The following is a 14,599-nucleotide window of genomic DNA, read 5'->3' as shown; positions in this document are numbered from 1 at the left end:
ATAAAATGTTTGTCGGTGCATAACAGGGGGGAGATTGGCTCTTTTCCAACTGGTAATCTCAGTTTCTGATTAGGTCTTTTTTATTATGCCCTCTGGTAGGAAGGCCTTTTTTAAACAAAGCATTTTTATGCAACATTTCATGTTCCCACACTCACAATACAAGAGCTCATTATGGCGTGACGTTCAGATGACTAAATAATGCAAATGACTTCTAGTTTTAAAAAAGCAGAAGTTTCAAATTGTCAGAGACATGAGAGTAATGCCTGATTCTCCTAAATAGCAAATCAGACAAACTTTAACAAAAAGTCTGTAGAAATGTCAGAGGATGAGGTTCAGTATGCTTCAGTGGTCATCAAAAGCAGGAGACCTCCGAGAGGTGAGTTTTTTGTTGATGTTTTTAATCGTTTTCTGACTAACTTGAGATTATCTGTCTGTGTTTGTGGTAATGAAATCAGTATCGTGTGTAATCTCCATTTATTTAAAATAGGGTATCTGTGTTCTGTGAAATTCTCAAATGGACACAAAAAGAAGATAACATCCAGTTACCGTTTTTTTACATGTTGAAAAAGTTTGTCTCTTTAAGAACTTTAAGGATAAAACCACTTAACATATTGTATCTGTTCCTAACATCCAAATAAGAAACAATTGTCAGTTTTAATATGTTAAAAATATTGAAATGTCTTCCATTTAATCAGGATTTAGACAAAAGGTTGACTGAAAAATTAGGAACATATTAAAATGACTTCAAATTAAGTTATGCAAGATAAAAACCTGGAAAAAGGACACATCAATCAAATGGATAATTTAAACAAAATAGAAGCTCAAACCTTGTGCTTTTTTCTGAAAGGACTATTGCTATGGAGCCTGAAGTAAATGTAAATATTAACTAAACATTGTTTGTATGGGGAAGGTAGGAGGGATTTAGAAGTTGTCTAATACTTTAATATTTACCATTCACATCTAATTTATTAATACATTTAAGAACTTTTCACTTGAGGTTTAGAGCAACAGTAATTGTGTGGTTGCTGTGGTTCATCAGAGATCTGATGGTTCCATACGTTCCTAACAGAGCACTTTGTTCTCAGACTGCAGGTTTACTGGTGGTTCCTAGAGTCTCTAGAAGTAGAATGGGAGGCAGATCCTTTAGTTATCAGGCTCCTCTCCTGTGGAACCAGCTCCCAGTTTTAGTCCGTGAGGCAGACACCCTGTCTACGTTTAAGGCTAGGCTTAAAACTTTCCTTTTTGATAAAGCTTATAGTTAGAGTGGCTTAGGTTATCAGGGAGGGAGGAAGACTCCCTCCCTGTTGGATGGAGTAAGGGGTAGTCAGGTTTAGCCTAAACCAGCTCAGTTATGGTTGAGATGCAAACACACCCTCCATTTCTGCTACCTGTGTAACCCCTTCTCTTTTCCAGTGGTTATAATCAGTCTGACAGAGAGAGGTATCCCAATCCTTGTGGTTTGTAGTATAACAATGGCCACCAGTGGGCTCTAGATGGATAAACTTCATCAGTTTATTATTTTACTTAGATCCCCTACACATGGCCCGTTCTGGGGTGGCTGGGCTCTGGCACTCGATGGTTTGGTATGCCCTCCCCAGCGGCCCTGCGCGTTCTGGACCCTTTGTGGGGTGCCTGGAGATTACATTATCGTAAATAAGTGCCATTTAAATAAATAATCTGAATTGAAACTATCTGTGTAGTTATGCTGCTATAGCCTTAGGCTGCTGGAGGACATAACGACCACTTTCATCCTCTTCGCTACATTCTCACACTACTCTCCAACTTTGCATTATTTGCTGTTATTTCAGCTTTTAACTTCTTGTTCTCTTTTTTCTCTTCCTAGAAGCTACACCTGGCCTGACTCTGTGTCTACCTGTGACACCTTTCTGGAGAGGGGCATCATCCAAGCTTCTGCTGGCAACAACTTAATGCTCACCTTCTACAGATGATCCACTTGGCCCTGTCTTTCATTGTTTAACCCTTTCTCTCTCCTAGACATGGCTACTGACTGAGCTTCTACTGTGACTAACTCTATGTGCTCTCTTTCAGACTCTAACCTTGAAAACTGGCTCAACGTTTATCTGTTCTTTCTTTCTAGGTGAAACGACTAAAGGAGCTACATCCATTAACATTTACTTTTTCTTCCCATAGAAAGTACTCCTGGATCAGTGCTTCTTTGTTCTCTTTGTGTCTCTGCTCTGTTCTCTCAAACCCCCAGTCGGTCGTGGCAGATGGCCGCTCACACTGAGCCTGGTTCTGCTGGAGGTTTCTTCCTGTTAAAAGGGAGTTTTTCCTCTCCACTGTCGCTACATGCATGCTCAGTATGAGGGATTGCTGCAAAGTCAACGCCAGTGACTGTCCACTGTCTCTACATGCTCATCCAGGAGGAGTAAATGCTGCAAGTCACTGACTGGATGCAATCTGCTGGGTTTCCTTAGATAGAAAAACTTTTTATCCAATTTGAATAAGTAACTGAATCTAACTGCACTATTCTGTGGTTAGGATTAATTGGAATGTATGAACCTGACTGTTGTGAAGTGCCTTGAGACAACATGTGTTGTGAATTGGCGCTATATAAATAAAACTGAATTGAATTGAGTTGAACATGCTTGTGCTTATTGTTGTTAAACATCCTAATACAGAGATGTCTGAGACTTCTCGTATCAAACAAGAACTGTTATATGCCTGATTTGACTTTGTAGTAAATATTTTGTGAACAAGACAAACGAAACTTTAAAAGGTTGAGTTCCTGAAAATATAAGTCCAGTTAAAGGCAAGAACAAGTTTCATGTTGTAGCACAAATTTCTCTGGTGTATAAATATAACAACACACAGAGACTCATTTTTCGTCACACACGGAAAGATAAGTAAACATTACATTCATGATCTTTGTAAGTCAGGAAATGTTAGAGGAAAATCATTATTCTCCTAACCTTGTCAATATCTAGCAGATTGGTGACAAAGTTTAAAGTAAGTGGGACTGTGACAAACAAGGCAGGACAAGGACCCATGTTCATCTTGCCCTCACAGCTCATTGTCAGAGAACTGGAGCAAAGAGGGGCATCTTGGGTTCGAGCTGTTGTCACAACAACCATTAGAAACTATCTGCATGTCAACTGATTGGTTGGAAGGCATACCAAGAAAATTATTTTAATCCCTAAAACCTTAAACATAAATGTGTGAAGAATGTTATATGCAGCTGGAGCTTTAACTAGAACTTCATGCTTTAGTCGAATAAGAGAAGCCGAACAATTCAGGTGAGTCTGGTGTTAAACAAAAGGTGAATACATGGAAAAACACTGAGCACACTGTAGGTAGGTGGAGGATGTGTGATGCTGTGGGCTTGTTTCTTCTCCAAGGGCCCTTGTTAGAATGCTTGACACCGTGATCTCTTTGACATATCAGGACATTTTTTATTAAAATGGTTCATTATTAGGTCTATATAATACAGTGGCAAGGGAAACTCAGCTTCCCCTAAAATGTCAAAAAATAAGTGATCAAATATACAGGTCCTTCTCAAAATATTAGCATATTGTGATAAAGTTCATTATTTTCCATAATGTCATGATGAAAATTTAACATTCATATATTTTAGATTCATTGCACACTAACTGAAATATTTCAAGTCTTTTATTGTCTTAATACGGATGATTTTGGCATACAGCTCATGAAAACCCAAAATTCCTATCTCACAAAATTAGCATATTTCATCCGACCAATAAAAGAAAAGTGTTTTTAATACAAAAAACGTCAACCTTCAAATAATCATGTACAGTTATGCACTTAATACTTGGTTGAGAATCCTTTTGCAGAAATGACTGCTTCAATGCGGCGTGGCATGGAGGCAATCAGCCTGTGGCACTGCTGAGGTCTTATGGAGGCCCAGGATGCTTCGATAGCGGCCTTTAGCTCATCCAGAGTGTTGGGTCTTGAGTCTCTCAACGTTCTCTTCACAATATCCCACAGATTCTCTATGGGGTTCAGGTCAGGAGAGTTGGCAGGCCAATTGAGCACAGTGATACCATGGTCAGTAAACCATTTACCAGTGGTTTTGGCACTGTGAGCAGGTGCCAGGTCGTGCTGAAAAATGAAATCTTCATCTCCATAAAGCTTTTCAGCAGATGGAAGCATGAAGTGCTCCAAAATCTCCTGATAGCTAGCTGCATTGACCCTGCCCTTGATAAAACACAGTGGACCAACACCAGCAGCTGACACGGCACCCCAGACCATCACTGACTGTGGGTACTTGATACTGGACTTCTGGCATTTCCTTCTCCCCAGTCTTCCTCCAGACTCCTGCACCTTGATTTCCGAATGACATGCAGAATTTGCTTTCATCCGAAAAAAGTACTTTGGACCACTGAGCAACAGTCCAGTGCTGCTTCTCTGTAGCCCAGGTCAGGCGCTTCTGCCGCTGTTTCTGGTTCAAAAGTGGCTTGACCTGGGGAATGCGGCACCTGTAGCCCATTTCCTGCACACGCCTGTGCACGGTGGCTCTGGATGTTTCTACTCCAGACTCAGTCCACTGCTTCCGCAGGTCCCCCAAGGTCTGGAATCGGCCCTTCTCCACAATCTTCCTCAGGGTCCGGTCACCTCTTCTCGTTGTGCAGCGTTTTCTGCCACACTTTTTCCTTCCCACAGACTTCCCACTGAGGTGCCTTGATACAGCACTCTGGGAACAGCCTATTCGTTCAGAAATTTCTTTCTGTGTCTTACCCTCTTGCTTGAGGGTGTCAATAGTGGCCTTCAGGACAGCAGTCAGGTCGGCAGTCTTACCCATGATTGGGGTTTTGAATGATGAACCAGGCTGGGAGTTTTAAAGGAATCTTTTGCAGGTGTTTAGAGTTAACTCGTTGATTCAGATGATTAGGTTCATAGCTCGTTTAGAGACCCTTTTAATGATATGCTAATTTTGTGAGATAGGAATTTTGGGTTTTCATGAGCTGTATGCCAAAATCATCTGTATTAAGACAATAAAAGACCTGACATATTTCAGTTAGTGTGCAATGAATCTAAAATATATGAATGTTAAATTTTCATCATGACATTATGGAAAATAATGAACTTTATCACAATATGCTAATATTTTGAGAAGGACCTGTATACTGTTGTGTGTTCATGTCATTGACTAAATATGCGCTACAACACGCTCAACTTTTGTTCAGAATCAGCTTCTTATCACTGGTAACGACGCGGCTTTCCTCTCACTCATTCCCGCAGCTTCACAGTGCTTTAAACAGTAAGTTCAATAGCGAAGCAAAAATGCTGGGATTTGTCCCGCCCATCGGACACTCAGTGTCTCTGGGGGTCTATGGTGCAGTGGGATGGCCTCAGCTGGCCCGGAAGCTCAGCTTCTGCATGATGATTGGATGATCTGTCTGAGGCTGAATCCCTTTTTGATTGACAGCGAAATCAGCGAATCAGCGATCTTGAACTTGAGCTTCCCCTCCTTGATTTACATTGTACGTAGATTCTCACTGAAGGCATCAAAACTGTGAATTAACACATATGCACTCATGTAGCAACCAAAAAATTGTGAAAGAACTTTGTTTTATATTTTAGATTCCTTAAAATAGCCGCCCTTTGCTCTGATGACTGAAATTTTAACCTTTGGCCATTTCTCAATGAACCTCTGAGAAGTTCTGTTTTTACTGTTTTAGGTGACCACGTCATAAAGTACATTGAGAGAATGTGAAAGCAGTAATCAGAGCAAAGGGTGGCTTTTTGGAAAAATCTAAAATATAAACATGTTTAGAGTTATTTCACACTTTTTGTTTATTATATAATTTCATGTGTGTTCATTCATAGCTTTGTTGCCTTTGGTGAGAATCTACAATGTAAATACAGACCCATTAAGTGAGAATGTGACCCGGCTTTCAAACTCATTGCACAGCAAGCTCAGTTCGTTAGCAAAATGTACGCTTGGTATCTCTGAGAAGTGTGTTTGGTTTGCAGATTCCTGGCAACATGGAAGGTGCAAGTTCTGGATCTGACTCCCACTAGCACAGCAAATGTCAGAATCAGAATCAGAATCAGAAAAGCTTTATTGCCAAGTACGTTTTTGGACATACAAGGAATTTGTTTTGGCGTAGTCGGTGCAATACAGTACAAATTAAACAGTATAAACATATCTACAATATAATATAAATATATGTGCACAGTTTTAAGTGAGTGAGAGTAAATGTAGAGCAGTATAGGATGCCAGAGCGGTACAACAGTGCAGATGATCATTGTGCAAGTATGGCATTGCAAGTAAAGCAGGAGTCCATTAACGTAACACATAGAGTTGCAGGTTACAGGTGTCCTGTCAGCAAAAAAAAAAAAAGGGTGGTTTCCGGGCTTTGTTAACCAGGCTGGTGGCAGATGGGAAAAAACTGTTCTTGTGGCGTGAGGTTTTGGTCCGGATGGACCGCAGCCTCCTGCCAGAGGGGAGAGTCTCAAAGAGTTTGTGACCGGGGTGGGAGGGATCAGCCAGAATCTTCCCTGCCTGCTTCAGGGTCCTGGAGGTGTACAGTTCCTGGAGCGACAGTAGACTGCAGCCAATCACCTTCTCAGCAGACCGAATAACACGCTGCAGCCTGCCCTTATCCTTGGCTGTAGCAGCGGCGTACCAGATGGTGATGGAGGAGGTGAGGATGGACTCAATGATGGCTGTGTAGAAGTGCACCATCATAGTCTTTGGCAGGTTGAATTTCTTCAGCTGCCGCAGGAAGAACATCCTCTGCTGGGCTTTCTTGATGAGGGAGCTGATGTTTGGCTCCCACTTGAGATCCTGGGAGATGATGGTTCCCAGGAAGTGGAAAGATTCCACAGTGTCAATTGTGGAGTCACAGAGGGTGATGGGGGCAGGTGGGGCTGGGTTCTGCCTGAAGTCCACAACCATCTCCACTGTCTTTAGAGCGTTGAGCTCAAGGTTGTTCTGGCTGCACCAGTCCAACAGATGGTCCACCTCCCATCTGTACGCGAACTCGCCACCATCAGAGATGAGTCCGATCAGAGTGGTGTCGTCCGCAAACTTCAGAAGCTTGACAGACTGGTGACTGGAGGTGCAGCTGTTGGTGTCAACCCATATCTAGAGATGTGAGTAGCTGTTGCAGCACTCTGTGGGGTTTGTGATGTGATGGGTGTGAGTGCTTTATAACGGACAGCAACAGCATGTCAGGATCTGTGCCATGTCTGTCTGTTTTGGTGCTATTTCTGTTCTTAGCCTCTAGATGGCGTTTTGTTGCCTTGCAGGTCACCTGAACCTGACTTTGCCTTCAGCATCGAACTCTGCCGGGATACCGTCTTCTGGAAAGAAGCTATCCAACCCCATGAACCAAGACTCAAGCCTCCTGTTTCCTCATTGGATCAAACCAGCTGGCAGTCTCCTGATTCCTTCGTTCCATGGATCTACCTCTGTGAACCCTGTCCACCCTCCTCCTCCCATTGCACCAACTACAGAAACTCTTGGACCATCAATCATCCTGGCACACCAGTGTTCACTTTCTCCGGTCCCACAGGTCAACTACCTCCTGGTCTCTCCACCCCCCTCTGGCGGATCTCTCCCTCAAAATCAGTAAGGCAGAAATATCTTGTGTGAATATAGGTCCAGAGTTTCCCCTTACTTATAGTTCTGTTTATTTTACAGTTGGTGTCCCGGTTCCAGTCTCCTACACATTTCTACATACTGTCAATAAACTTCTTACCGTTAAAACTCTGTCTCCTGAATTGCTTTCTGCATGTGGGTCAAATCCGTTTGAAACATTATGACACAGCAGGGCTGCTAATAAGTGTCACACGAGTAAAGTTTTCAAAAATCAATCAAGTATTAATGAAGGGACCCTTGAATATATTTATATTCGTTGTGAGATTACGCCACTGCAATAAGGGATATATTGTTTTTACTTTTTACACATCTTTTCAGAGTGCCAATAAGCGTGGAGGGCACTTAGTGGTGTCTGAATTGTCTTGAATAATATTGTATCCAAAAGAATTTATATTTTCAGCCTTTACCATGTGTGTAGCCTTCAGTTGGTCCTACTTTCTTAAAATGTGATAAAGCGCAACATTGGATATTTCTAGCTTGTTTCCTTATGAGAGAAACTGCTTTCTTTTGAGTAATGACCAGCTCTATGTCAGAGTCTGCTGTTATTTAACTTGCCTCCTAGTCTGAGGAAATGCTAATGTAAGAAAAAACACAGGCAGATACTGTCACTGTCAAACAAAAAATATTATTGTACAATTAATTTAATTTAAAAGTTTTAGAAAATTCATCGTATAAAAGATAAAGTCTTTCATACTTTTGTGGTTTCAGCTAAAAAAGAGGAAGAGGTTGTGTATGATGAAGTGAAGATAAATCAAATGGCTCAGCAAACGGCTGAAAAAAATGGTAAGTTGTTAAAAAAATAAGTAAATCAAAAAATAAAAGTATTCTATGTATAAACTCTGCTATAACAAGCTCAGTTATCTTTAACATTAAAAAGTGCAAGTTTTAGTTCAGATGAACTCTTATCAGAAAGGAGTAGTTGGTAGTTGACACATTTACTGACACATAACTTCTACAGATAACTGTTGAACTGCTGTTAATGAACTTGCCATGCAATAAAACATGTGCAATAAAAACAAATGTAAAGAGAGAACTGAAATTAGCACGACTTTCTGTAACATTCAGAAACTGAGCTCATCTTTATCACTTCTAATGTATGCCTAAATATTCAAAGAGAGTATATAGAACGGATGCCTACACATTGGAAATAAGGAAGGAAAGGCCTGCACATACATGAGTTTTCAGGGGTATTTCAGGGTCTTGGGATATTAAAGGAAAGAAATACAAAACACGTAGCTCGCAGAAAACATTTTGTGTAGTAGAACTAAATCTGTATATATACTGAGATAAGATTTTTAGGTCATCCACTTCCAACAGTAGCACCATAGAACTGGTGCTAAACGTCCCTCAATAAATGAACAAATGACCCTTTTTACATCTGGCACTAACATCTGTCCTGAGTGATCTGATCAAGTCTCAAAGGAGCTAAATACAGGTGTGAATGCACTCAGGATGTACTGAAGATGTTTCTTCTTAATCATCAGAGGTGGTCTTGGTTACTTGTTTCTGCATTGGTTTGGCGGTCTGAACACAGTCTTTCCTGGAACACATTGAAGCACCACCCACTGACATAATGTGACTCTGCTCAAGTAGTACAGTTATTATCAGGGTGGTTTTGGGTAAAAAACTCTGTTAGCAGAGTTACCCAACTTAGTACTACTGTCAGCTAATCTAAAATATCGAAACATCTTTCTGGAATAGTTTACACATAGGATTTAAAATAGTTTTATGAGACTTGTTAGAATTCTGTCCAATAAAAAAGTCCTCTTAAAAGTTAGGATTTTGCCGAGTGATTTTTCACTCCAGTGCATGCAGTTTATTGCCCACTGTGGTCAATGCATTATAACATGACTAAAGCAAGGCACAAATCTCCCTACATGTTTCTCATCCAGTCTAAAACTGAGCTTTTTATGGTTTCATATAATTTTTTTCTGCTTTTCTACCCTTATATTAAATCTACAAAAACATAATTAAGTTCATCAAGAGATTTTAGCCCAAGATAATCCACACATGATTATGTCTAAATAATAATGTAGTTTAAATGACTGAATGTATCTAAAATGTTCTAGAAAAATCTGTAAAACTGTTGATGTCCTGTTTGTTGCTCAGCTGACTGCTTGATACATGTTTATATGCATGTAAAGCAGGTAATTAGGGTTTGATTTCTGAAATATGTCTGATTCAACAAGAAAGCTTGTTAAAACAGTGTCTGAACAGAAGGGAAGAGTGCAAACATACAAACATTACAGTGCAAAAGTTTTAAACTATGGCAAATCTCTTTATTTTTACCTTCCAAGCAGCCATTCTTATACATCCATTGTTTCTATCAATAGATCACCTTATGGTGGTGTTATAAATGTATATGTTTTATATACTTTTCAAGTCTAGCATTTTTCTCTTCCAGGTATTTATATTTATTTTCAGGGTTTTATACTTTTGCAGGCAGCGACATAATGCTCAGCAGCAGATATATTCCTTAATACATGTTTTAACATATTTTATTGCTGTCCGGATATCATCTAGTTTTGCTGGGAAGTTTAAATTTAGTTTGCTAATTTAACCAAAAATAATCCCAACCCATCCCAAACCCACCATCCCTCTCAGCTGTAGTTTGCTTCCTATTGTTTGCTATGCATTGCTAGCTTCAAGGCTAACTTCTACTAACATCAGAAAATGTATATGAAGTAGTGGAGCCATAACAAATGTGTTCCACTGCAGGCTTTCTGAAGGTATTTCAAAGGTTTTTGTTACATTTTGGGTAATTTTCACTTTCAAACCCAGTCCTTCTATTTATACATATCACTTTATTTTGTAGAGGGAAGGTCATATCTATAAATATATCTCTAACAGTCATACAGAACTTCCTCCTGCAGTCATGTTATTACAAAAAAGCCCCAAAAGGACCTGAGCAGAAATTTCATAAAACATGTGCCTACAATAAACAAAGGTGGATAAATATAACAGTAACTATCACTTGATATTTCTGATCTCTGTTTTGATTAGTTCTAATGGCATTTTAGTTATTAGTTACTTTTATTCTTCTATTATTACAATTTTTTGACAATCAACCAAACACTAAATCCAACATCTCAAACCTAAACACTAAACTAGCTGCTGAACAGTGAGTAGTGTTATGTTTGGTATATAAATAGATCCAGTTAAAGAAATTGCAACAAACTGAGTTTTTATGACAGGTTTTATGGTTGCTGCAAGGCCCTGAAGTTCCAATGTTTTCCAAATTGTTTGTCAGGTCTGGTCTGAACACTGCTTCATTCATTTAATCTGTTTATGTATGAATACTTTGCAGTTCATACTGGGCAAAAACAAAAAGAAAGGCAACCAAAGCCTAAATAAATACATTTTGCCAGACGTTCAGAAAGCCTGAAGAAGCCTAAAGACTCAAGTCAGCTTGAAAACATTATAATTAAGTTCTGTAAACTCAATATGAATAAATGCGGGACTCAAACGTTTTACAGAGTATTGTAAACATTATTACACATTCAGTCACAAATCAGACTAAAAAGAACCACTGCTGATTTTTTAGGATAATCAGTAGTAACTGAGAACAATCATGTTATAATTTGTATTTAGAAATAAAACTCAGTATTTCCTCTGATGTCTTTCTTTGTCAAATGCTGAAAATCATGTAACTGTTTAAAATGAAAGAAAATCCATATAATAAATGCAACTGAAGCAGGTTTCTCTTGCTGTAATTATGTTTTATCCTAATAAAATCTTTTGTTGTATATTTTCTGATTAGACTCTGCAGGACTTTTAACAGACAATGAAGCAAAAAGAAGATTTCTCTGCTATCAGAAGTTGACTTGTTGCTTTGGGAGTCTATGTGTGATTTTGGTTTTGGCCATCATTGGAGTTTGTTTCTACTGTAAGTATATGTAATATAGAGACAGTGAATGAATGTTCTTCTGTTAGACAATCAGAAGCTCATATAATGTCCTGATCCAAGAAAACATAATTAATGTGGGAATGCAGCCTACATGTTCTGGAGACATGAGTTCCCTCAGCTTTATTTGTAAAATATTCAATAAGGAAGCCTAGAGACTGTTTTTAAGGTACAGTAATCTTCTTTTAATGTTATAAATTTTTTATGTATTTTTATGTACTTTCATGTTTTGTTTGTATATTTTATCAACTAAAACAGACATGTTCAAAAATTTTGTTGTTTACCTCCATGGACAACATGGAAGAGTATTTTTAAAATGTTTAAAATTTACATGTAAATTAAATTTGGATGGACAGTAAGCGTTGGAATTTTAAAACTCCTAAACAGAATTGATTTGTGTTGTTTTTGTTAAAAATGTTATTAATCACACATTTTAAAATCCCACATATGGTACATAACATGTTGATTTGCAGATGTATCTTCTCACAAGAGTGATGAAGAGGAGCTGAAGCACCTGAAAGCCAACCAAACATTCCTGCTGCAGGAAATTTACAACCTGACAAACATCAACAAAAACCTCACAGAACAAATGGAACCCATAAAGAAAACATGGAATGAGCAGAACATCAGTCGAGCTCAGTGGAGCATTGATGAATACTGTCGCATGGAAAACAACAGTATGTTCAGATCTCATTGTGGTGAAAAATTACCCTGAATAATAATCATATCGGCCAGTCTAAATGTTTACTTGTTGATCTCTATTTCAGAGAGAACGTGTGTTTCTTGTCAGAAAGGCTGGCTACAGTCTCAGTCCAGCTGCTATTTAGTTAATGATGCTGAACCTCAACATCAGAGAACCTGGGAAGAAGCACGAGAAAACTGCAGAGGAAAGAGTTCAGATCTGACTGTTGTTGGTAATGAAGCTGAAAAGGTAAAGATAGAGATGGGAAACTGTTTACATGAACTACAAACATAATTTCTGCAGAAACGGTTGGTCATATAAATGAAATAAATATGTTATCCTTTTAACTCATTCTCCACAGGCGTTTGTTAAAGACACGAGTTGGGTTAAAAACAGAATTAAAGGATACTGGATCGGTCTCAGAGTTGAAGAAGGGAAATGGAAATGGATCGATGGAAGTGATCTGACCAATCAGTGAGAGACACATTATTTATTAAACTTTATATAAAACAAATCTATCAGCCTTGATCTAACAGATGTTTGTCCTTAGAGCCTGGATACAGCAGCACTCTGCAACTGATGGTCAATGTGTAACTTCTCTCCAGAACCAAGAATGGAGATCAGTGAGGTGTAATGAAAGGAACGCATGGATCTGTGAGAAGAAGGCTTTATCTGTTTAAACATGAAATATTCAGATTTCTGGAGGATACTTGGAAAACCTTAAAATAAAATATATACAATTTTTATTTTTAAATTTTTCACAAGCTCTAAACAGTTATTAACATTCATTATTAATTATAATGTAAATTAAAATTAAATTAAATATATATCAGAATTAGAATGATTCAAAGTATTTGTTATAATTTAAACTTTAAATTAGCTTTTTTCATCCCACCTTTATTGAACATATGTAATTAGTACCCTGAGGAAGATACCAGAATTTAGAAAAAGCATCTCCCTTTAGGTGACACAAAATATTTATTAATTTAATACTTTTAAAATGCTTTTCTGCAGATTATTTCTGGGCCAAAGATTTATAAAATATTCAAATTCATGAAAAATAAGCTAAAAACTGCTGTAATCCCTGTTTTCTGTGGTTAACTTTTAAAAGTTATGAGATGTTGAGATTATGTATAATGTTAAATGTTTAGATGCATGTCCTTTTTAACATTATTCTATATAAAACTAATATCTGTAATGTCAGAGACAGTTGACTCTGCTTGATGTTTTCTTGTAACCTGCTCACTATGACTCCTGATATTGATCCTGGGCTACACAAAGAGGATCATCAGTCCTATGTTGATATTAACAGGAACAGATTAGTTACATCAGCACATTGTCTTCACTTAATATGGCGCTCTGCTGTAGGTCAGGTCTTTTTATGTAAATTTACTTTTAAAGTAGTTGCAGTTACACACAGTTCTCCTTATTTGAAACTGACAGATCAGTTAAGATTTCTGAAACTAAACACAGGAAGTTTGTTTGATTTTAAATTACTGTGTGTCCTCCTCATTATTGGCCTCATACATTGTTCTGAATATTTAGGGTTAATACACGAAGTGTCAAACAATATGTCACGCTGTGGTGTAGGAGTTGACCACAGAATGCAGACGGCAACAAGCAGCAGCAGTGAGTAAAGGCATTATTTACCAGACTCACCGGTGATAGCAGAGGCTGGCATGAACATAGACAGTCTTGGTAAACAGGCGAGGACATGGACAGGCTTGGTAGAACAGAGTGGTAACGCTACGCTGAATGGGATGTTTCTGTAAGGAATGAACAGAAAAGCAGTGTATATAAAAGGCATGGCAAATGTGAAACAGGGAGGCTGGTTGGCATGGTGCTGGTGGACCGAATGAAGCTGATTACCAGCTGGCAGGAGTGAACACAAAATGTGTCTGGAACTAAAACAGCCACAAGGACATAATCAAACCTAAGAAACATAACTGTAACGGAACATAAACTTAAAATCACTCAAAACAGAATACAAGAATCATAAGAAACTTAACCTAAGGAAAGAACTTATGCACCACCTGGAATATGATCAGAAACAAGATTCAAAACCCAAACACCCCTCTATGCAATCTGTCAACAGTTCATTATTTCTGCGAATCATCCTTAAATGGCTCAGTCTAATGTGAGCGGTATATGTTATGGTCATCAGGACTGGTCTCAAATGATAATTCCCATATTTTGATGAATTAATTATTTGAGGATCAAGATGTGATCATTTTAAACTGATATCTGACCTTATCAATGACCATGACTAGTTATAAAAAAACATATAAAGCTAAAAGTTGATCAGAAGTTTCACCAGAAAATGTACACAAAATTAATGCTGACCCATGTTCAAAGCACAAAGCTAACCACACATTTGTCGATGAGCTATGAATTCAACACCTTGTCCTCCTCCTCGTTCTTCTAG

At 38.4% G+C, this 14,599-nt stretch overlaps 1 protein-coding gene across 1 annotated transcript; it reads left to right on the top strand.

The window, feature by feature from the left end:
* The first annotated feature begins 258 nt into the window (after positions 1-258).
* LOC124866418 (CD209 antigen-like protein E) lies at positions 259-12,928 on the top strand. Its single transcript, XM_047362205.1, has 7 exons — positions 259-376; positions 8,297-8,371; positions 11,349-11,474; positions 11,966-12,169; positions 12,260-12,423; positions 12,536-12,648; positions 12,725-12,928. Exons 1-7 carry the CDS (start codon positions 316-318, stop codon positions 12,852-12,854), a joined length of 873 nt encoding a protein of 290 aa, XP_047218161.1. The 5' UTR covers positions 259-315; the 3' UTR covers positions 12,855-12,928.
* The last annotated feature ends 1,671 nt before the right edge of the window (positions 12,929-14,599 follow it).

The sequence above is a fragment of the Girardinichthys multiradiatus genome, chromosome 3 (assembly GCF_021462225.1).
Source record: "Girardinichthys multiradiatus isolate DD_20200921_A chromosome 3, DD_fGirMul_XY1, whole genome shotgun sequence".
Taxonomy (NCBI): domain Eukaryota; kingdom Metazoa; phylum Chordata; class Actinopteri; order Cyprinodontiformes; family Goodeidae; genus Girardinichthys; species Girardinichthys multiradiatus.
Note: the sequence above shows the minus strand (reverse complement) of the source record. Positions and strands in the feature narration are given on the sequence as shown.

What these genes read in the sequence shown, in the direction of transcription:
- LOC124866418 (XM_047362205.1), top strand. Translation starts at nt 316, where the DNA reads ATGTCAGAGGATGAGGTTCAGTATGCTTCAGTGGTCATCAAAAGCAGG. An exon ending in AAGCAGGAGACCTCCGAGAG is followed by an intron (nt 377 to 8,296) that starts GTGAGTTTTTTG and finishes TTGTGGTTTCAG; the next exon opens with CTAAAAAAGAGGAAGAGGTT. An exon ending in CATTGGAGTTTGTTTCTACT is followed by an intron (nt 11,475 to 11,965) that starts GTAAGTATATGT and finishes GTTGATTTGCAG; the next exon opens with ATGTATCTTCTCACAAGAGT.